The following is a 24,711-nucleotide window of genomic DNA, read 5'->3' as shown; positions in this document are numbered from 1 at the left end:
ATAATCCTAACCCTAAATGGCTCATCCATCTTTCCATTCCCTCAGAGTATATTTTGAAATCAGGCAGTATTATACCTCTATAATTTATTTATATAAGTGATAATCTTGCTTGAAGTCATATATATATATATATATATATATATATATATATATATATTCAATCCCTCTATGTCACGTTTACAATTATGTTGTTTCACACAATAAAAAAATATTATCTGGATAGTCTTTGATGAAATAACCAGTGCATCTTTATGCCTTGTGGATAGGGTCTTATATACATTTGGACTGGTGTGGGGTTTTTAAAAAAAAGCAGGTGCTTTCTATTGGCTTAGTCTAAAATGTTAAGGATGCTTCATTTGCATGTGGACAGTCTTTGGGTGTTGCCCCTAAATGACTGTTTATCACAGTCCTCTCCATGGGGTGTCATAGTCACATGTTCCAGGACAGAGACCAGGTTGGGAGTGGATGAAGTGCCTACAATTTTCAGATATAAAAATTCACTGGGGTTTCTGAATGTACTCAACCTTTTTTGTTTTTTTCTGGTGACACAGTTCCACTGTACACAGGCAGAGTGACATCATATGCTTTGTCATAATTTGTTCTGTGATAATATCTTCATGGTTGAATGCATGTATCAACACTTCTTAAATTTTAAGTTTTAAATTTGTTGTATATTATTTATTTATAATTTATTTATTTAATTAAATTAATTTATTTATGTACTTTTTCTTTTTAAATTACTTTTGTTTCTTTTTGCTTTTTTTTATTCTTCTCTCATATAATATACAACAACTGTAGCCTCCCCTCCCTTCCCACCTCCCAGAAATCTGCTCCATAGGATCTGCTACTCCTAAATTTCTCTTCAGAAAATACCAGGCTACTCAATAATAGCAATCAATTATATCATAACAAGATACAATAAGACTAGGTATATATATATATCCTTATATCAAGGCTGGGCGGAGCATCGCTGTTGGAGAAAAAGGGTTCCAGGAGCTGGCAATAGAGTCAGAGACATCCCAAACTCCACTATAGGAAGTCCAACAGAAACCCAAGCTAAACAACCACAGAATGTATGCAGAGGGTTTACAGCATACCCATGAAGGCCTAACAATTGCTACTTCAAGTCTCTGTGAGTATCTATTAGCCCTGCTTAGTTGTTTCTGAGGGCCTTGTTCTGCTGGGATTCTACACACTTCCTACACTCTCCATCCCATTCCAAACATCTGTGGTATTTCCTGATCTCTGCCTAACTTGAAACCGAAGCAATTAAATGGAGCCCATGTCAAGTGCTGCCTAGATGGAAGAAAAAAAAAAAAACCAAAAAAACAACATTAACAAAAAATAATTAGGATGGCATAGAGACTTCCAGAAGAGCTAGATATGATTAATAACAGCAAAAAAACTCCCCAAAATGAATGAAATGATTCCTTCTACTCATAGAGCAGTTACTAGCCCAATCATCATCAGAAAGATTTTTTTCAGCAACTGATTGGATCTGATACAAACACCCACAGTCAAACATTAGTCAATTACTTTTTAATTGAGCCTGTCACTCAGTACACAGGCAGAGTGACATCATATGCTTTGTCATAATTTAAAAGAATAGTCTCTATGTCAGAGAGATGAGTCCCTGTTATTCTATAAAACCACATGAGCCATGTGCTTGCCGGTTCATATTATTGCTGGTGTTCTAGCTCTCTGAGCTTCCACTAGACTGGCCTGGTCTGCAGTCTGTAACATTCTAAGGATTTGTATCAAAAGTCCTATATCTTCAGTAATGTTTCTAAAGTATAACTACATTATGATGGTGACCAGTGATGGCCCTACCTCTCAGTACCAATTTTTCTATAATAAGCAATTTCTCAGTGTTATTATAATATATATTGTACAATATATAATGAAAGCAGGTTAAAGAATGAAAGACTTGAGTAATATATTGATGAAACACTCCATCATGGAAGAAAGGCCATTATGACACAAGCGTGGCATAACTGGCTGTACTCCATCTACAGTCTGGAAGTATGGCAGAATGATTTTATTTCATGGCTTGCCTTTTCATCCTTCTTGTTTGTTTGTTTGTTCTCTCTTCTTTTGTGTTGTTTTTCAGAGTGGGTAACTTACTAAATGATGGTTTCATTGATATTCTGGGCTAAGATTTCTCTGCCCAGATAAATGTTTCTAAAACTACCCTCAAATATATAGTCAGCTATGTGCTTTCATAATGATTCTAGATTCCATTATTTTGATAACAAAGATTAACAATCATATTTTGCCTATCATGAAATAATAAATTTCTTACCTAACTTTCATGATATCATTATTAATTAATTAATTAATTAATTACTGTTTTATATCCTGGTCACTGCTGCCCCTTACCAGTCTTCCCCTCACAGAGTCCTTCCCAGCATTTCCCTTCCCTATCTCCTCTAAAGGATGGGTCCTCCAGAGTATTCTCCACACAGGTTCATCAAGTTTCTGCAGGATTAGGCACATCCTCTCCCACTGGAGCCAGAAAAGCAGCCCTGTTGGGGAATGGATTCCACAAACAGGCAACAGATTTAGGGACAGCCTCTGCTCTAGTTGTTGGAGGACCCTCTTGAATACCAAGCTACACATCTGCTACATATGTGTGGGAGACCTTGGTCCAGCCCATGTATGTTCTTTGGTTGGTGGTTCAGTCTGTGAGAACCCCCAAGTGTCCAAGTTAGTTGAGTCTCTTTGTCTTGTGGAGTTCCTAACCACTTTGGGTCCTTCAACCCTTCTAACTCTTATATGAGACTCTGTGACCTCTAACCAATGTTAAGCTGTTGGTCTTCTGCATCTGTTTCAGTCAGATGTTGGGCAGATATTCTCAGAGGACAGTTATACTAGGATCCTATCTTCAAGTATAACAAAGTATCATTAATAGTGTCAGAGATTGGTGCCTGCCCATAGGATGGTACTCAAATTGAGCAAGTTATTGGTTGGCCATTCCATGAGTCTTGTATATCTCATAGACAGGGCAAGGTTTGGATCTAAAGTTTGTAAGTGGATTAGTGTCTGTAACCTTCCACTAGAGGTCCTGCCTGGCTACAGGAGGTGGTCTCTTCAAGATACATATTCCCACTGTTATGTATTTCAGCTAATGTCGCTCATATTGACTTCTGGAAGCTTTCTCCATTCTGGGTCTCTAGGACTTCCTAGAGATTTCCCCTACCTCAACCCTCACAGCTACAGATTTCTATTCATTCTCTTGGACTTCTGGCCTTTTCTGCTGTCTTTCCCCACATCTGATACTGACCCACCTATTCCCCTCTCCATCCCCTCTTCCACCCATTTTGCTTCTTCCCTCTGTCTCCCTTGACTATTTTGTTTCCACTTTTAACTGAGATTCAATCATCCTCACTTGGGCCTTCTTTTTGCTTAGCTTCTTTGGGTCTGTGAGGTTTATCATGGGTATCCTGTACCTCAAGACTAAAATCTACTTATCAAGGAATATATAACATGCATATCCATTTTGGTCTGGGCTGTCTTACCCAGGTTGATATTTTCTAGTTCCATGCATTCGCCTGAAATTTTCACCAAGTTATTGTTTTTAATAGCTCAGTAGTACTCCATTGTGTACTTCATTTTCTGTATCCATTCTTCACTTGAGGGGCATGGGGTTGTTTCCCGTTTCGGGCTATTACAAATAAAGCTGCTATGAACAAAGTGGAACATATGTCCTTGTGATATGGTGGAGTATCTTCTGAGTATATGCTTAGAAGAGCTATAGCTATACGTGAACTATATCCAATTTTCTAGGGAATGGCCAGACTGAATTCCAGAGTAGTTATACAGGTTTGCAATCTCACCAGCAATGGAAGAGTGTTCTTTTTCTCCATATACTTGTTAGCATGCGTTGTTTGTTGTTTGAGTTTTTTTTATCTTAACCATTCTGATAGGTGTAAGATGATATTTCAAGGTCATTTTAATGTGCATTTCCATGATAACTATGGGTGTTAACCATTCCTTTTAAGTGCTTCTTGGCCATTTGAAATTCCTCTGTTGAGAGCTCTTTGTTTAGCTCTATACCCATTTTTAAATTGGGATACTTGGGTTGTTGGAGTATAACTTCTTGAATTTATAAATCTATTTTGGATGTTAGCCCTCTGTCAGTAGTAGGGTCAGTCAGTTCTAGTTTCATGGTGTCCTATTTGTCAAATTTTGTTATTAGATCCTGAGTTATTTTTTAGAAGGAAGTGCTTATTTTGGTTGATCCAATAATATAAGAATCTTAGATGACAGGAAATATAGATACAAATGGTAGACTTAATAGCAGAGGCAGGAAGCTAAAAGGTCACTTCTAAAAATGCAAGATGAAGTCAAGCACAAGAATCTGAAGTAGCTCCAGATTTTAATTCTTAAAGCTCACTCCCTTTGACATACATTCTCCAGCAAGTCCACACCTCCCAAAAACCTTCTCATACAGTGCCACCAACTGAAAAGAATGTATTCTGATATATGAGTCTTTAGGCAACATTCTCATGCAAAAAAATCACATGAGTGGTATTGAAGATTTTTGAATTAGAGTTCTACCATTTCCCTAACTCTTTATACATGATAATCTTTAGCTGTATTTCTTAGATGTTTTAATCTAAAATTAAAACAAGTATGTTTAAAATTACTATTTATATCTTGTAAAACTCAGTTAAGGAAGATGGAGGTGAGATATCTCTGAGAATAAAGATGTTTCTTGTGCAAGTCTGACAATTTGAGATCAAATCCTAGAAAATTGAGAAGGTAGAAGGAGAGAATTGACAGATGACACTATGACCTCTCTCTATATATACTGTGGCACAAATTTACACACATAAATACACTATAACTATAGATAAATAACTTAGGTGTTTCAATAACTTGTTGGCAAACTCAAATATGCACACATCACATACAATTACAGAGCACACTTAAATCCATCAGATATGTGACCAAGATTTGATCAAGATTGCATACATTATAGTATTATGTTCACAGTAATTTTTTTGTAATATCTCACAATTTTAGCAATTGGTCACATAAGTAGAAAATGTTTGGAATCACTTTGATTAAATATGTACAGTAAGAGATCAGGCATCAACAAGCTTCTCTTTATTCTTTATTGATTAAGGGCATAGTTTTGAAAGGTTGACTAACATTGTCAGTGTTACAGTGACTAGCAGGAGTTTTTACTTTCTCCTCTTTAGATTTTCACTAGTAATTAGCACTCAGTATCACTCTTAGCATAGAAATCCCCAAGAGGTGTCCGAGATAATTATGTCCAAGAGTTTTGCTTTGTTCAGAATACAGAATAGGTAAAGTTGGACACCTGTGGGACAAGTGCAGAAAGGAAAATAAGTCAGGCTGAGGAAAAAACTGTCTTTACACAATAGCAATCTCTTCAAAAGCACACATCAGATGGGAAGAAAGTCTGACCCACTTGAACATTGTGGTTTTGGTAAGTCATTGCTGATATTATTCTGTTAGGAAATTCTTAAAATATTTTAGTCATTTCTTTTTACTACCTAGTATATGGTGGGCTGAGAATTGCTTGTTTTTTTTTTTTTTAAATCATCTTTAGAGCTTAATTCATGTGTTTTCTACACCTGTCCCATTCCATGAGTCTTCATGTGTATATCAGAAGATTACCATTTTTTATCTGATAATCCACAAAAACAGTATTCAACTACAATGTTACAAATATTCCATTCAACTTAACCAAATAAAGTAGAGAAATAGTAAAAATGATAGCAATTCAAATGGGAAAAAAACATAAGACATGGTTATTTTAGAACTCAGATTTTAAATATCTGAAAACTATTCTCTCTGGAAAAGGAGAAATATTTCTCAGGGATGAGCCCTTTAATTTGTTTACAAATGTAGAGTGGTCAATCCTGAATTTATATACAATAATAAAATTTAAGTCAATAGGCTTTGTATGTGTGTCATGGGTCTCTGTTTGTATAAAACTACATACATGTACACATATATATTTAATAATAATAAACAAAGAAAAAGAAACTATCAACTTGAGGTGTGGTACTGGAAGAGTTTAAGGAGTGTAGGTGAGAGGGATTTGAGGAAGGAAAGGGAAGAGGCAAATGATGTAATTCTTCAATTAAAAGCATATTTAATAAATAAAATCATCCTAGCCCTCTCAAAACAAACAGACAGACAGATAAAAACACAACAACCAATCTGCTGGAAAATAAATCACTAGAAGCTACTAAAATATTACTCTATATGTCATCAGTATCTATCACTTGTTTTCTACTAACTTGTGTAAATATGAGTACATCGATAAATATTTACATAAATACTAATACTCAGATTATTGCATTGTTTAGCACCTTAATAAAGAACAATCAATATATAAAAATATTACCCAGTTGAAAATTCTAGACTCTAAAATAGATAGTTCAGTTTTATTTTCTTCATTAATATTTGTTAATATAATACCATCATTAGAATTGCCACCAAAGGCAAAAATTACAGTGATGCTTTATTAGATTATTGTTTTTTCATTAGGTCTTATACAGTACTGATAGCTCCCGGGCAAGAGAAGGGTAAAGTGGTTGGTACCTTACTGACAATTTATATTTAAAATAAAAATGTTTATAAGTATACATGTACATACTTAATAATGATTACTGAAAAAAGAAGCCATGAATTTTAAAGAGAGTAGGAGGCTTGATGCCCCAGAAAAAGGGGATGCTAGATTAGTGAGGCAGGAGTGGATTAGTGAATATAGGAATACCTTCATAGAGGAAAGGAGGAGAGGGAGGGGGGTTGGAATGGGGGATTTGTGGAGGGATATCTGGGAAGGGGAATATCATTTGAACTGTATACAAATAAAATGAAAAAGAATAAAATAAACAAAAAAAGAAAAAGAGTATAGAAGAGGTTTATTTAATGATTTGTAGGGATGAAAGGGAGGGAGAAATTATATAAAAATAATATAATTTCAAAACATAAAAGAAATAATTAAAACAACAAAATTTTAATCCTGGGAATTTTTAGGTTTACTAGAAACTGTCCTGTGGAAAAATTAAAACTATCAAGGAACACAAATTGTTTGTTGTATAATCAGTGTATTCTTAGTATTCTTATGTATTTGGTAAATCTTCTAAGGTACATGCATTTACTTACCTGTTACCATGTTTCTAAGGCAGATGGTTGTGTTTCCTGATGTCTTCAGAACTTTGTACTTTTTTTTCCTCCTCCTCTTCTTCCTCCTCCTCCTTCTCCTTTTTTCATTTAGTGTACTTTCCAAGTCCTTAGAAAAAGCTATGTTAATTAATTGTAAAGGTACCTCATTGTTTACCTGATGATTCCCCTAACCTAGACATATCAAGGAATAAAAGATGATAAGAACTACAAGTTGAAAATTGCCAGAAGTACTAAATGGAGGAGAAAATAGAGAATGATCATCCACCATCCAACTTGAGTTCTGTCCATTTAATTAGTAGAAGCACCTGCCTGTGCTTTGAGGTGAATCATTGCTGCTTACTGGATGTATAACTTCACACTCATTAAAGGCTGAGAGTCAAAGAATAGCTATGCTTACAGGTTTATGTAAGTTATTCTATTCTTTCAATCAGCATAGATGATCAGAATATAATATAATGAGAAAATTTATTAATGATAGACACATTGGTGATAGATGATTGAGGATAGATATTTAAGGGTCTAGATATTCTAAGTATCTTATTGTTGTAAGATAATTTGTTTTTGCTGCAACTTGAGATCCATATACTCTAGTGCTAAGTTTGAACTAAGTGAGATTTTTTAGAGCTCAGGTTTGAATATGGGTTGCCTTGCTCTTGGCAAATCTACTCCACTAGGTATTTGCAACAGTAATTATTAATCAGTTTATTTGAATAAATAAATTCAATGATGTATACTTATAAATAAATAATTGTGAACCTGTTTTAATGGTTCAATCTGGTACCTGTGTATCTTGTATGGTGTTCTATAATGCTTCTTCACTGAGGTTTTCACAACATGCACATTAGAAATTTAAGCTAAAATTTCAGCATATTTATGTCATGGATATTATTTTACAAACACTCAATGAAATCATTAAACATGCTTTAAAACTGTATCATCCTTTTTGATCATTTGTACTGAACTTTCTGAGTTTCAACCTCATTGTTTTTATAGAATATCACAATTCCTACTAACTAATTCAGATCATTTACTTAAGAAACCACACAAATTTTCATGAGTTCACATTACAGTATTTCTCTTCTTATTGCTTTTTTATAAAATGAGTTTCCTGAAAGAGGGTGTATATAACAGTCACACCTAATGGTTCTTTTCTTGGAGAGTTACTCTTGACTCATGAACTTTACTCTGGCATCAATGTCACACATATTTGGATTTCCCTTTATATTCATGCATTTTTCAGACAAGTTTCAGTGTAAATGTCTGATTCTACAAAGGAAGTAACCCACCTCATACTTTCAATTGACAATCTTTATTTCTTTCCAGGTTATTTCTGAAGATATACTGAATAAAATGGATGGAAACAATCAGACAGTTGTGTCAGAATTTATACTCCAGGGACTTGTCAACTCAAAGAATATTCAGGTCTTACTCTTAGTGATATTGTTGATTCTTTATCTACTCATCATGTCAGGAAATACTGTCATCCTGATCTTAGTAAGCACTGACCGCCATCTTCTTTCCCCCATGTACTTCTTGTTGGCCAACCTGTCCTTTATTGACATATGGCTCTCTTCAAACACCACTCCTAAGATGATCATAGACTTTCTTAGGAAAAACAAGACCATTTCCTTTACAGGGTGCATGTTTCAGGTCTTTTTTACCCATTGCATTGCTTCAGGAGAGATGGTACTTTTGGTGGTAATGGCTTATGATCGCTATGTTGCCATCTGCAAACCACTTCAGTACATCACAATCATGAACCTGAATAGATGCATTGTGTTGGTGTTGACCTCCTGGACAATTGGATTTATACATGGTATCAGTCACTTGGTAGAGGTTGTGCAGCTACCTTTTTGTGGTCCTAAGGAAATAGACAGTTTCTTTTGTGACACACCACTCTTAATCAAACTAGCCTGCATAGATTCACATGATTTAAATACTTCAATGAATGCTGAATGTGGGGTTGTGGCTGTAACCTGCTTCATACTCTTGATTATTTCCTACACAAATATCCTTATCACTGTTTGCCAGAATTCGAAAGCTGGAGCTTCTAAGGCTATGTCCACCTGCAGTGCACACATCACAGTGGTAATGATCTTCTTTTTGCCCTGCATCTTCATCTATGTGTGGCCCCTCAGGATCCCCTGGTTAGACAAATTTTTTGCTGTGTTTTATTCTGTTTGTACACCTCTCCTAAACCCAGCCATTTATACACTGAGAAATAAAGAGATGAAAAATGCTATGAAAAGGTTCAAAGGCAAATATCTTGGTCTCAAAGTAAATTCCTAATAGTCATAATTGTATACTAGTTTTTATGAGTTATTTCCCCCAGAAGAATGCCATCAAACTATTCTTCAATGTTTATAATAAAGTTATACTTAACATTTTTGACAAAACTCACATGTTTAATCTTATGAATAAAATATTAGTAAGTTTTACCTGAGTAGAATTCTGTAGTTGCCATACAGACCTGAAAGTGTTAACTTCCTTTGCCAAATGACCAACACTATCATTTTTGTCTTATTTCAACTATCAACCAAATTAGTAATGGTGTCGGCAAACATTTTTCTTTAAAAAAAAAAAAAAAAGACAAAGTTATAAACTCCATAAGGGCTAGCAGTGAAGTTTACTTTGTTTTTTAAAATTATTTCATTTACTTACATTACAATTATTGTCCTCCTTCTCAGTCCAATCCCCATGCCTAATCCTCCTCATCTCCAAGAGGGTGATGCCCCACCCACCCACCTGCCTCACCCATCTTTCATCCCACTTCTCTGGGGGCATCAAGCCTCCACAAGTCCAAGTGCATCCCCTCCCACTGTGGCTAGAGAAGGCACTTCTCTGCTACCTATGTAGCAGGGTCCATAAGCCAGCCCATGTATGTTCTATGGTTTGTGACTTAGTCTCTGGAAGTTCTGAAGGGTCCAGTTAGGTGATTCTGCTGTTTGTAAATAACTTCAGCTCCTTTAGTCCTTCCCCTTGCTGTTCCATAGGGCTCCCAGATCTCAGACCAATGGTTGGTTGTAATTGTCTGCATCTGTTTCATCCAGGTGCTGGTAGCCTTTCAGAGGACAGCCATGCCAGGCTCCTGTCTGAAAGTACAAAATGTATCAGCAATAGTGTTGTGGTTTGGGGCATACACGTGAGATGGATTCCAAGTTGAGATAGTATCTGGATGGCCTTTCCTTCAGTGACTGCTGAATTTTTTCCTTGTATTTCCTTTAGACAGGAATGTGAGATGGGTGAGTGGCCCCATCCTTCAACTGGAGGCCATGCCCATCTACTAGAGGTAATTTCTTCATGTTGCATCTTCCCACTGTTGGGTAGTTTATATAAAGGCATCCCCATTAGATCCTGGGAACCTCTCACATCCCTGGTGTCTGGGACTTTCTGCAAGTTCCTCGTTCCCCACCTCACACTACTGCATAGTTCTTTTAATTTTCATGGCCCTTTGGACTTCTCTTTTGTTCCCCTCCATACTTGATCCTGAACCACTTTCTTTACTTCCCTCTCCTCTCCTACCCAGGTCTCTCCTTCCCTCTGCCTTCCATGATTATGATTATTTTGTTCTACTTCTAAGTAGGATTGAAGTAAATACACTTGGGCCTTCCTTCTTGTAAATCTTCATATGGTATGTGAATTGTATCATGGGTATTCTGAACGTTTTGGCTAATATGCATTTATCAGTGAGTACTTACTATGTATGTCCTTTTGGATTGAGATTACCTCAATAAGGATGAAATTTTCCAATTCTATCCATTTGCCTGAAAAATTCATGGTGTCCTCAGTTTTAATAGCTGAATTGAATTCCATTGTGTATATGAACCACATTTTCTGTACCTTTCCTTTGGTTGAGGGACACCTGAGTTGTTTCTAGCTTCTGACTATTACAAAGATTGCTGCTATAAACATAATGGAGCACTTGTCCTCGTAATATGGTGGAGCATCTTTTGGGTATATGCCCAAGAGTAGTATAGCTGGGTCTTCAGGTAAAACTATTTCTAATTTTCTGATGATCAGCCATATTGGTTCCTAGAGTGGTTGTACAAGTTTGCAATTCCAGCAGCCGTGGAGGGTTGTTCCTCTTTCCCTACATCCTTACTAGTAATTTAGGTCACCTGAGTTTTTGATCTCAACCATTCTGATTGCTGCAAGGTGGAATCTCAGGGATGTTTTGATTTTCATTTCCCTGATGATGTTGAACATTTCTTTAGATGTGTCTAGGCCATTTGAGATTGCTCTGTTGTGAATTCTCTGTTTAGTTCTCTATCCCAATGTTTTTTGGGTTATTTGGGGTTTTTTTGTAGTCTAACTTCTAAACTTTTTTGTTTATTTTGGATATTAGCTCTCTATCGGCTGTAGGATTAGTGAAGATCTTGTCCCAATCTGTAACTTGCAGTTTTGCCTTATTGACACTGTCCTTTGACTTACAGAATATTTTGAGTTTCATGAAGTCCCCTTTGTCAATTGTTGGTCTTTGAGCCTGAGCAATTGGTGATTTGTTCAGGAAATTTCCCTCTGTGCCAAGGCATTGTAGACTATTTCTCACTTTTTCTTTTACTAGATTCAGTGTATTTGGTTTTCTGTGTAGTTTCTTAATCCACTTGGAGTTGGGCTATGTACCAGGTGATAAATATGGATCAATTTTCATTCTTCTATATGCAGAGCACCCAGTTAGCCCAGCACCATTTGTTGAAGATGGATTATTTTATCTACTGTATGTTTTTGGCTTCTTTTTTAAAAATGAAGTTTCTTACTTGAGTGGTTTATTTCTGGGTCTTTGGTTCTATTCCAGTGATTGACCCATCTGCCTCTGTACCAATAACTTGAGGTTTTTATCACTATTGTTCTGTATTATATCTTGAAGTCAGGAATGTTGATTTCCCCAGAAGTTCTTTTATTATTGAGAATTATTTTCACTAAGCTGAGATTTTTGTTTCTTCATATGAAGATGAGAATTGCTTTTGTTTTTGTGAAGAATTGAAATTATGATGAGGATTGCATTGAAAAGATTGCTTTTGATAAGATGGCCATTTTTACTATGTTAACCCTAGTGATCTGTGAGCATCAGAGATCTTTCCCTCTTCTAAGTTCTTCTTTGATATCTTTTTTCAGGAAGTTCAAGTTCTTGTCATACAGATTTTTCACTTGCTTAATTAAAGTTACTTAGTTAAAATGTTACAAGTTACATTTTGTGACTATTATGAAGTGTCTTGTGTCCGTAATTCCTTTCTCAGCCTGATTATCCTTTGTATAAAAAAAATACTGGGTTCTTTGAGTTAATTATATATCCAGCCAGTTTGCTAAAGTTGTTTATCAGCTGTAGGAGTTTTCTGGTAGAATTTTTGGGGCTACCTATTTATACTATCATATATACAAATAGTGATATCTTGACCTCTTTTCCAATTTGTATCCCTTTGATCTTCTTTTGTTGTCTAATTTCTCCAGTTTGAACTTTGATTAATATATTGAATAATAGTTAGACATTGGGAAGTTTATCTTTTCCTAGATTTTCTTGTCTTTTTTTTTTTTTTGGTTATTTTATTTATTTCCATTTCAAGTGCTATCCCCCTTCACGGGTTCTCCTTCACAAATCTCCTATCACTGTGTTGGACTTTTGAGAGATATTGTACTAAATTTGTAGAGTGTTTCTGTGGGATGAACTTTTAAAATATGTTAATTCTACCAGTTCAAGAACATTGAAGATCATTCTATCTTCTGAAATCTTTAATTTCTTGAAGTTATTATCATTCAAGTCTTTCTGTTGCTTTACATGAGTTACCACAAGATCATCTCTATTGTTAAAGACTATTGTGAAAGGTGATATTTTCTGATTTACTTAAAATGTGGTTGTCATTTGTATATTAGAGTGCTGCTGATTTTTGTGATTTATTTTTGTATCTAGATAATTTGCTGAATGTGTTTGTCAATGGAAGAATTTCTGGGGTGGAATTTCTAGGGTCGCTTATGAATACTTTCACACAGTCTTCAAATAAAGATAATTTGACTACAGTCTTCCAATTTGTATCTAAGTTTTCTTCTTTAGTTGTCATAATGATCTAGCTAGGACTTTAAGTACTGTCTTAGGCAGGTTTTTATTGCTGTGAAGAGAACCATGACCATGAACATGGCAACTCTTATTAAGGAAAACATTTAATTTAGGGATGGCTTACAGTTCAGTGGTTTAGTCCATTTTCATCATGGTAGGAAGTATGGTGACATTCAGGAAGATATGATTGTGGAGTAGACCTGAAAGGTCTACATCTGTATGTGCAGGTAGTAGGAAGAGATAGAGACACTGGGCCAGATATCAGCTTCTGAAACCTCAAAAGCCTACCTCTAGTAACATACTTTCTCCAGCAAGGCCACACCTACTTCAACAAGGTCACACCCAATAATGCCAATCCCTGTTAGCCTATGGAGATCATTTTTATGCAAACCATCACAATTACTGTAATGAATGGATATGCAGAGAGTAGACAACCTTTTCGCTGATTTTCGTGGAATTGCTTTGAGTTTCTATTCATTGAAATTAGTGTTAGCTATGGGTTTTTATAACTGCCCTTAACATTTTTAGGTATACCCCTTGCATCCCTTATCCCTTTATGACTTTTATCATAAAAAGTGTGTTGAATTTGTCAAAGACCTTTTCTGCATCTAATGAGATGTTCACATGGTGTTTATTTTTTAGTTTGCTTAAAATATTACATTTATTTATTTTCATATATTGTATCATCCCTGCATCTCTAGAATGAAATTTAATTGATTTAGAAAGATGATATTTTGGGTTTGCTTTTATTTCAGATTGTACTTTATTAAGCAGTTTTGCATCTATATTCATAGAAATAATTGCTCTGTGATTTTCTCTCAGTGCTGGGTCTTTATGTGGGTTGTATATCAGGGTAAAAGTGACCTCATAAAATGAATTGGGCAATGTTCCTTTTGTTACTGTTTGTGGAATAATTTGAGGAGTATTGACATTATCTCTTTATAGAAAGTCTGGTAGAATTCTTTGTCCAAACCATCTGCCTCTGATTTTTGTTTGTTTGTTTGCTTGCTTACTGGTTTCTTTGTTTTATGGGTTTTTTTTCTTCTTGGACTCTTAATGGTGTCTTTTATTTCAGTAAGGCTTATTGGTCTATTTAAATCATTTATCTAATCATGATGTAAATTTGGTATGGAGTACCTACTGAGGTGATTTTCCATTCATCTTAAATTTCCAATTTCACTGAGTACAGGTTTTAAAAGTATGTCCTTATGACTTTTTGATTTCCTCAGTGTCTGTTGTTATGTTTCCCCACTCTCCCTTAATTTCTGACTTTGTTAACTTGGATATTATTTTCTGTGATTTTCTCTCAGAAAAGTGTTTGTCAGTCTTACTGATTTTATTTTTTAAAAAAAACTATTTGTTTCATTAATTTTTGTAATATTGTTTTATTGATTCCAGTCATAAATTTGATCATTTCCTCTTATCTACTCCTTTTGTATGTGACTCTACTTTTTGTTCTAGAGATTTCTGCTGTGCTCTGAAGTTGCTAGTATGAGGTCTCCTCCCCCCTCCCTTTTTTAAAAAGTAGGCAGTTACTGCTATGAACTTGCCTCTTAAAACTAAGTAGATATTGGTAAAACAGATACTCAAATAAATTTTATGAGTGGTCTTTGACAATACAATCAGAGAGATGAGCTAGCTTACTGAACTCAATAGTTTTCATAGTTCAAATCTTCCTGCTTTGTGTTGTGTACCTGTGGATATACTCATGTTGTATAAGGACAGTGTCTTAAAATCACTATCTGTTGGCTTGGCTTCTACTCACCATCTGAATTAGTCCCATGGGAAAAATACATCAGCCAACATTCTGAACAAAAGAGAACCCTGTAGATAATTATGTTGACTTTCTCTCAGGTGTTTCTTTGTTAAGAATGTTAGAATATGCTACATATTTATGAATATAACATAGGTACAAGCAAAATGGATAGGTAAGTCCAGGGTTTAAAATTAGTGAAGTAATATGAATTTTTTTCTATAGCAGCTAAATGCCACAGTGATACTTTATTCATATTTGCTTTCTACTGTACATAGCCAGAATTCATAGAAAGATTGTTCTCAGGTCTAAGATAAACCTAGAAGCTTCTTCCTGCAGCATATAAGAGCAAATACTGAGACCTACAACTGGACAGTGCACAGACAGTGAAAAACGTTGAACACTCAGCCCTAAATTAGGTCTTTTATTCTTTCATCTTGGCTCAGTGAGCTATGTTAAGAGGATCTTTAAAGATGATCAGACCTAGTTATTTCAGAAGACCAGGAATCAAGGCCTTGTACACACTATAAGATCCACAGAGACTAGGGCAACATACATAGGTTCTGTACATGTCTAAGCCGTGTAGGGTAACAGTGCTGAAAAGGGTTGTGGACAAAAGTCCCCTACCCTAATCCAGTGGTTATTTCCAATTGATACTCACACAGTACCAACTAATTTTGTCCAAAGGAATCCAACTGGGTACATAAACACACTTAAGGACAGGTTGCATACCCAGTTGTAGATGAGCAAGACAAAGTAAACTCAGTATTATTTTGAAGTATATTTTTGTTGTTGTTGTTTTATAATGCTTTAACTGAATCATCTTTTAAACCTTACAGGTCTTTGTTATGTATTATGACTTCTGATTTTGTGTATTTATGGATTTCTGTATGTGCAAATGTGTGTGCCTTGGGGTCAATATGTGTTTCTTGTGCTTTTTTTTTTTTTTTGTAGTACTTATACTTTTTCTTCTTTTTTTGGCATGTTTAAAATAAGATGGCTAGAATGGGTTAAATTATTTGTACTTACTAATCTCCCATATCAATTTGTATAAATTAAACAGTACTATGTATCCCTTATTAGTAGTGATAGTGTATGTCTTGTCTTTTGGATTATAATCCTGACCCTAAATGGCTCATCTATCTTTCCATTTCCACAGAGTATATTTTGAAATTAGGCAGTATTATACCTCTATAATTTATTTATGTAAGTGATAATCTTTCTTGAAGTCCATATTATATATATATGTATATGTATATATGTGCATATATGTATATATATGTATATATATGTATATATATATTTTTTCAATTTCTCTATGTCAAGTTTATAGTCATGTTGTTTCACACAAGAAAAAAATATTATCTTTAAAATTCCTCATGATTTTATTTATGTTCCTATGAACTTCTCATTTTCTTTAGATTATTCACTCCATTGACAAGTAGTTATATGTAAAAGTTTGGAGATTATTATTATTATTATAAATATAGCAATGATTATTATATTGTAGTATGAAATATTTGTTAATAATAATAACAACTATTATAAGCTCCATAATATTTTCTTTTTTGGGGGGCTCCATACACTTGACTTTCTTTACTTTTTGCAGCTGAAAGCTTTAGAAAAATCACGTTTCTAAGTATGTACGTATATATGTGTGTGTACAGTTTTTGAAATTATGCATTGAAGAGGTATCTGCATGTGTGCCGTGCTACGACCCTGACCAGCAGGAGAATAATGACAGCACGACCGGTTTCTTCTAACAGCAGTTTACTCAGGAATTCTTAATAGCACATGGAGAAAAATGGTGGAAGCCCCCGAGACACCCAGGTCCGTGGCTTATATCCACTACTGGAAGCCAGGAGGAGACTGCCATGCTTCACCCAGCCATAGGCCCAGAACTGCACATGCAAGATCATCCCATGCACAAGCACGCCTCAATGCCAAATAAGGAGTTGTTTTTCTCAAAGCACTTAGGAGCTCAGCACCATCTTTAGGTGTGGCTCGGGCAGCCCCCAACATGCATGGTCATATATTCTATAGTATTACTTATCACAGTTATTAGTTGTCAGTTTGATATTTTTTCTTCTTTTTGTCTTGCAATTTTTAGACTATTTATTATTTCAATTTTCTTTTTTCTACTCCTATTTTAATTATTTTTAAATTTATTAATCATTTTATTTGTTTATGTTTCAAATGTTATTCTTCTTCCTGGTTTCCCCTCTACTAACTTCCCACCCATCTGTTTCCCTTTTGCAGTTTGATTTTCAATGAATAACTACCATAATATTCAAGGTGGTACCATAATATTCAAGTCTATGGACAAGAAACTATCTGCAGAGATCTGTGAGTCTCTGGCAGGGCCAAAGTGTTGCACTTTGCAAAGAGGAGGAGGAGTTGGATCTAGGCTGGCTGCTGGATCTCTTCTTCTTCTGCTGCTGCTCTGGAATTGGTGGCAGGCAATAGGGCATGTGCCCTGTGGGGCATAGCAGGCTGAGCAGTGCAGCAAATCAGTGTGGCACAATGGCAGGATGGGTGTTGTGTGTCTGAGGGGCACAGCATAGGCCTAGGAGCCAAGGCTGGGGGCACTGAAGGTGAAGAAACTGCAGTAGGCTCAAGCAGCTTCCAGTGATGTAAGCTTCTGCAGAGTATTTTCTTTCCTCAAAGTGTTATAGTAACTCAGACACTCTGACACTCTAAGACAGTCTTTGATGAAATAACCAGTGCATCTTTATGCCTTGTGGATAGGGTCTTATATACATTTGAACTGGTGTGGGGTCTAAAAGCAGGTGCTTTCTATTGGCTTAGTCTAAGATGTTAAGGATGCTTCATTTGCATGTGGACAGTCTTTGGGTGTTGCCCCTACATGACTGTTTTTCACAGTCCTCTCCATGGGGTGTCATAGTCACATGTTCCAGGACAAAGACCAGGTTGGGAGTGGATGAAATGCCTACCATTTATGAAAATTCACTGGGGTTTCTGAATGTACTCAAACTTTTTTGTTTTTTGTTTTTTTCTGATGAAACAGTTCCACTTGTCCCACAGTGGTTGATACCATTGTTGGAACTATTCTCCAAATATAGCAGGGCAGATGCAGATATGCCCCTGCCTTCGGGGATTCAACAAGTCCCTAGGGAAGAGGGTGAAAAAAACAATAAGACAAGAGACACAAAGAAGAGGCACCTTCCTCCTTTTTAATTTTTTTTTTTTCAAAAGGGAAGGCTGGGAAAACTTACGGAAACCGTGCCTGTCCTAGGTTGGAGCAAAGGACCCCAGCCTCCCTTTCCCATCCTTGGATACTCAACAGCCATTGGTTGAGCTCCTGTCTTAGGATGGTGAGGCCTCCCTTCTTTTAGGGACAAGGGTCTCGGTATGCTCTTTTACCCGTCACTGACTATCCTGCTTAGCGCCCAAGTTAGGGGATATACCTCATTAGTCTTGATGACAGAGGTTTTACAATCCCTTACTTCCAGCCTGTAATAATGGACCTGGGTGGGTTTCATTTGAATAGCATCTCATACAAAAGCCATCAGTTTGTTGAACCACATGGACCCAAAAGACAAGAGACTTAACAACGCCTGAATAGTTAGTATGACAGCAACACTCTTGTTTAAGGGCAATACATAACTCCCTCTATCAGAGGAGTAAAAAGTGTAAGCCTCTTCTATTCTGTTTATAAATGTCTTATATCAGAATCTAAATCTATAGAAATACAAAACTGATCATAGCTTTGATCTAAAGAAAACAAGTAAGGAAATCCCTGTTCCTGCTCTAGTCAATCTCAAACCCAAAAACAACTATAGTAACTGTGGTAGTGTGTTTTCTCCTGGGTCTAAACAATCTAAATTCCCACTAAATCTAAAACAATCTAGTTCCCCACTAAATCATAAGTCAGGGAATCAAGAGCCACCCTGGAGATTCAGGTGGTGATGTCTTCTTCAACACTGATAACTTCTCAGGTCAGGTTTACTAGTTGATCTGTTCCAGTTTGAAGGCAATTGTGAAGCATCTTCATGTTTCCTGTGAAGAAAAAATACGCTTCTCAGGGGGTTTCTCCTCCCTGGATTTGTTATTGTTGTCTATTTGTTTAATCAGTCTCTCTGACAGCCAACGTGCAGCATCTGCAGTTTGGGAATATATGCAAACAGAACCTCTTCCCCAGATAAGCACTGGATCTGGCCCATTGCAGGTTCCAGTTAATGGGTCTTTCCAGAGGACTGTTGCAAAATTCTTTTTGGTATCATGATGCCAGAATCTATCTGCAGCAGATTTTCCTTCAGAATCCAAATTTAAAAAATTTAAAATGAAGAGTGCATGATGAAGGATATTTCTGGGGGATCTTTTGGTAGGGTACTAGTCCCCCTTTTTAATTTTTTCAAATTGACATTTAATGGTTTGATGTGCCCTTTCTACTATACCTTGGCCCTGTGGATTATATGGAATACCTGTTTTATGTAGTATTCCCAATTTTTCACAAAATTGGTGAAAACTGGAGCTTGTATAACCTGGGCCATTGACAGTTTTTATCTGTTTAGGCACACCCAATACAATGATTGTAGCAAGCATATGAGCGATCACATGCTTGCTTGCTTCTCCAGTTTGTAATGTTGCATAAATGAAACCACTGTATGTATCTACACATACATGTATATATTTTTGCTTGCCAAATTCATTATAATGAGTAACATCCATTTGCCAGATACTATTTGGTATCAGTCCCTTTGGATTTACACTCAAATGAGGAACTGGTAAAAGTTTAACACATGATTGACATTGTTTAACAATTTGTCTAGCTTGTTCTCTGGTAATTTTAAACATACCTTTTAAAGTTTTAGAATTAAGGTGATGTAACTCATGAGCCTTTATGGCCTGATCCAAGTTAGATTGCAAATCTGATAAAGCCACTTTGGTGGGTAAGGCCTCAGGTCCCATTTCTGGGGTTAATAATGTGTGGGTGGCAGAACTGAGGTCTAGTCCTGCGCTTCCTGGTGTTGCTCGACTAAGTTCAGAAAGGGATTGGTGTTTGCTGGTAGGACACTGACTGCTCCATAAGCCTGTTTTGGCTTGCGTCAATTCCGGGCCTGGAGCTGGCCCCTGTTCCCATTTCCCTGATTATGGGAAAGGGTGTTACCTTGTGCGTCTTGTTTAGACCTACAATCACTAGCCCAATGCCTTCCACATTTGCAACGTGGGCAGAGCCCAGGCTGTTTTCTGGGCTGTCTCTGGCTTAACTCATTTTCTACCCTGCAATCTCTTGCAAAGTGTCCAGGCTTACCACATTTAAAACATGCCTTTCTGTCTTTACTTGCCAAAAAATCTCTTACTGATTTTCCTTGCATGGCAGCCGCCATAGCTAAGCCCTGTTGGTAAGAAGGACCTATGTCAGAACAGAGTCTGATATACCCCGTAAGGTCTGTCTTTTTCCTATAAGGTCTAATGGCCACTTGGCAGGCAGGATTAGCATTTTCATATGCAAGTTGTTTCACATAATCTACACCTGCCTCTGTAGGTTTTGGATTACCAAAAATCCTTCCTGCTGTTGTCATTAATCGATGAACAAAGTCAGAAAATCGCTCATCAGGCCCTTGCCTGACTGTTGTTAAAGATGCACCAGGGTCTCCCTTTACCGGAAGTTTATGCCAAGCCTTCATGGCTGCATTTTGAATTTGAGCAAATAAACCTGGGTCATATTGCATCTGGTTATCACTAGAAGCAAATTGCCCTTCTCCCACTAAAGCATCAAAGGACCAACCATTGCCTGCCTGAATGTTTCTCCTAGCTGTCTCTTTACTATTCTTATGATACTCTGATTTCCAAATTAAATAGTCTCCACCACAAAGAACTGCTCTCACTAACGTATTCCAATCACTAGGAGTTAGCCACTCCTCTGCAGCAGAGTCTAAAATTGCAAGAGTAAAAGGAGCAGTGGCACTGTATTGAGATACTGCATTTTTTTAATTCCTTAATAATTTGAAAATTAAAACCTGTGTGATGTCTCCAAGCAACTCCTTGATTGTCTCTAGTCTCGGATACAGGGAAAGCCTCAGCCTTTCCCTCCTCTGGCTGATCTGTGGCTAATCTTAAGCTAGGTGATAGGGACTGCCTTTGGATTCCTGGTTGTGGATTGCAAAGAGCCAGGGGATCTTTACAGTTTACCTCTTGAGACATCTTTCCTGTCTTTAATTTTTGTAGCTGATTAATTAAGTCCTGATACTCTTTTTCTAACTCTCTTTGTTGTTTAAGAAAAGATATTTTTTCCTGTAACTCCCTTATGGGATCTATAACCACCATCTCCATTACGGTAGCATTTGGAGTTGGAGGTGAATAGGGAGAGGGCATTTCAGTGTCATAAAATTTGACTTCCTCTTCCTCTTGGTCAGCACAATCTGGCTCTGACAAATTGTCATCAACCTTTGGTTGTATTTTGGATTCTAACTTATGCTTCCTTTTATTTTGAACAAAAAAGACAGCATTCAAGAACAAAAGCAGAAAATTAACACATGTGAGCAGCAAACAACAAAACCAAAACCAAAACAGAGAGTTGAATTCAGGCTGACTAATTTTTGTCCCATTTTCCTTACCTTTTTCGACAAGGCAGATTCCTGCGACAATCAACTGATCCTTCTTCCGGTAACGTCCCTCACTGGATCACTTGTTCTAGCTGCCCAATGTTGGGCGCCAAAAAAATGTTGGGGTCCATACTAGCCCCACTTTGGGGCAGCCAAAAAATGTCGTGGCCCAAGCAAAATTTTGAGGCCCGAGCCGACCCACGTTTGGGCAGCCACTGTATCCTGGCCCAAGCTGTTGCTCCGGTCCGCGGGTTGAGGTTCAGCAAGAGAGAGAGAGTGAGGCCGAACTCAAAGAATGGAGACCAGACAGAATGTAATTCAATCCGATTTATTCTTCAGTCTAAGTCCTAAGTCTTGAGTTCATAGTACCTAGTGCCTAGTCCCTAGCTCCTAGTCCCTCCAAGTTCCAAGTTACTTCTTCCAAGTTTTCTTCCAAGTGCCTGCTACCTGTCTTCTCTCTGCTGTGTCTGGTTCTCTCCTCTGTGTCTCCCTAATGTCTAATTCCTACTCCAAGTTGTACTCCAAGTTGTACTCTCTGAAGTGTCTCCTAAAAGTGTCTGATTCTCTGTCTATAGTCTGATTCTCTACTTTCTGCCTCTGCCTTTTATATGTCTTACTTCTAAGCCATGCCTCTAAGTTATACCATTAATCATGCCCTTAGGTCTTGTCTCTAAATCTGATCTCTACACTTCTAAGTCATACTCTTAAATTACACACCTTTAATATCACACACCTTTAATCTCATGCACCTTTAATCTCAAAAGTTATCTAAATCAAGATTATCAGAGTGTGCTCAGCTGTTGTAGGCTATTGTAATCCAAGTCACATGTCAGGGTATGTGGCTCAAGATGGCTGCAAAACTGATAGCCGCTTTCTGCTAAAAGTCAGCCCCAAACAGCATCCAACAGCACCTGTCTGGATGTCTGATCAAGTGCTTGAACTTTATTGTTTGGGTCGCCTTATAAAGACAAGCAGGGAGGAGGGTCAGAGTCTAGGGCCATCTGGTAATTGTTAAGTTCTTGTAAGCATTCCTTAGCACAAACAACTTTCTCACTAGCAAGAGGCCAGTAAAACATTATTTAGGCTCAAGTTGCTAATTTTCTCTCCCAGGCAGGAAGGCCTATAAGGTCTTTCTTAACTCAGGCTATCTGCTTAACTGACATTTGTTCTCAGGAAGAAGGCAATAAGGCATTCCTTAACTCAGGCTATACTTAACTGACATTTGTTCTCAGGAAGAAGGAAGTCTTCGCTTCCAGCATGTCCTCCTTTAAAACTTTTAAAGAGACTGGTCTGAGAAGGCGAACATTTGGAATCTCATTGATAAATGAGTGGGCATTGACCAGAGGGGGGAAGATTGACCTGATCCTCCCATTATTATTAGAAATGGTGCCTTTTTGGAGGGGAGGAGAGGGTTAAAAGTCTCATGGGCTTCATAGGATATGAGGGTCCTAGTGAGCCGCTTAGATACAAAAGAAAGTAACACCAACCTGTATGCAATCAGGTTTGCTTCATGGGGGACTCAGATGAGGACAATTTGGGTCCTCATCCTGCGGTACTTTGTCCGCACCCCTTGCAAGGTACCCACGCTGTGTTCATGCCATGTTAACCAGGGTGCATAGATCTGAGTTCAATGCAGCTCCTAAAGGAGATATGTTAACACAAAGCTCAACCAAGCCTCTATCAGCCAGATCAAGTCTGTAACAATATACTTGTAGAGGTTTAGATGCCAGGGAGTCAATTTATTGTTTTATAAAGCCAGTGAGTCTGTTAAGGACCCAAGAGCTGAAAGTCCAAAGGAGAAGAAGACTGAACACAAGACCCAGGATGGAAGGGAGAAGGGTGGTAAGCCAAGGAGAAACAGAGAAGCAGTTTTTAAGTCACTCTTCTTCTTGTTCTCACTGTTTCTTTTGCCATTTTAATCTCTCTCTCTGATCTTGGCTATACTATCTCTAACCACCCCAGTATGGTCAGTACAAAAACAGCACTCCCCCTTGAGAGCAGCACATAGTCCCTTGTTGAAGGAAAAGCAGATCTAGCTCTCTGCATTTTTGGAGGACCACTTCAGATAGTGAAATGAGGGATTTTTCCAGATTAGTGATGCCAGTCTCTAGCTGTTCAATGTCTTTGCCAATGAGTCCTCGAAGTTCTGAGTAGTGCAAGTCCCAAAGCTGGTATCAGGATAAGAACCTCCAAATACCACTGGTGGCTCTGTTTTATCTGGAAAGGAAAAAAAAAGAAGGGAATTCTCAGTGATATCTTTCTTCCCTGGATGTCAATTGTTATTTATCTTATCTATAATTGGGTCTGGCTTTGTGGAAGTATCTATTTGTTTCACTAATTTTTCTGGAGCCATCTATCTGTGCTTCTTTGGTATCAAACAGACATATCAATCCTTAGCCCCAGATGAGAACAGGGTCCGAGTTATTCCATTTAAAGGTAAGAGGGTCCTTCCACATAACTGTGGCATAGTTTTTATTGGTCTCAGGGTGCCAGAGGCGATCAGCAGCATATTTGCCATGAGTGCCGAGATTTAGAAAATTGAGAACAAACAAGGCATGATGAAGAATATTTCTAGGGAACCCCTTCTGGGTGTAACTCCCCCTCTTTTGTTTACTAAAAGCCAATTTTTCAGTATTCCTTGTAAAACCAGGGCAAAAGCACCAGTAGCTGCTCTTCCCACACTCAGAAAGTTATGGGGATATTATTTTAAAGTTCCATAATATCTGTTTCACAATACCTTGTCTTTGAGGATTATAAGGAATTCTAGTAATATGGGTAATATTAGATTGTCAAAAAACATCTCAAATGTCTGACTGGAATAGCCAGTTTTATCTATCTTAGTCTGATATGGAACACCAAGCATAGAAAGATAATGTAGGCAATAACTAATTTCATTTTTAGTTGTTTCTCCTGTTAAGGCAGTTGCAACTAGAAAGGCTGAAAAGGTGTCAAGTCACATGTACATATTTTAATTTTCCAAAATCAGAAATGAGTAACATGCATTTGTCATAATTGGTTAGGTATAAGTCCTCAAGTATTAACACCATTATGAAAAAATTGAGGACACTGAGAACAAGTTTTTGTGATTTGACTTGTACACTCTCTAGAAATACCAAATTATTGTCTCAAGCTATTATTATTAAATATATGTAACAATCACTAAGCAACAG

At 37.0% G+C, this 24,711-nt stretch overlaps 1 protein-coding gene across 1 annotated transcript; it reads left to right on the top strand.

The window, feature by feature from the left end:
* The first annotated feature begins 5,320 nt into the window (after window positions 1-5,320).
* Window positions 5,321-9,608, top strand: LOC117704103 (olfactory receptor 4K3-like). The gene is made up of 2 exons (XM_034496097.2): window positions 5,321-5,458; window positions 8,494-9,608. The coding sequence occupies exon 2, from the start codon at window positions 8,521-8,523 to the stop codon at window positions 9,457-9,459; it is 939 nt and encodes a 312-aa protein (XP_034351988.1). The 5' UTR covers window positions 5,321-5,458; window positions 8,494-8,520; the 3' UTR covers window positions 9,460-9,608.
* The last annotated feature ends 15,103 nt before the right edge of the window (window positions 9,609-24,711 follow it).

The sequence above is a fragment of the Arvicanthis niloticus genome, chromosome 2 (assembly GCF_011762505.2).
Source record: "Arvicanthis niloticus isolate mArvNil1 chromosome 2, mArvNil1.pat.X, whole genome shotgun sequence".
In the NCBI taxonomy this organism is placed as follows: domain Eukaryota; kingdom Metazoa; phylum Chordata; class Mammalia; order Rodentia; family Muridae; genus Arvicanthis; species Arvicanthis niloticus.
This window is presented reverse-complemented; position numbering and strand designations above follow the sequence as displayed.

Bases quoted from the DNA above. Each gene is read 5' to 3' on its own strand.
- LOC117704103 (XM_034496097.2), top strand. From the start codon at position 8,521: ATGGATGGAAACAATCAGACAGTTGTGTCAGAATTTATACTCCAGGGA.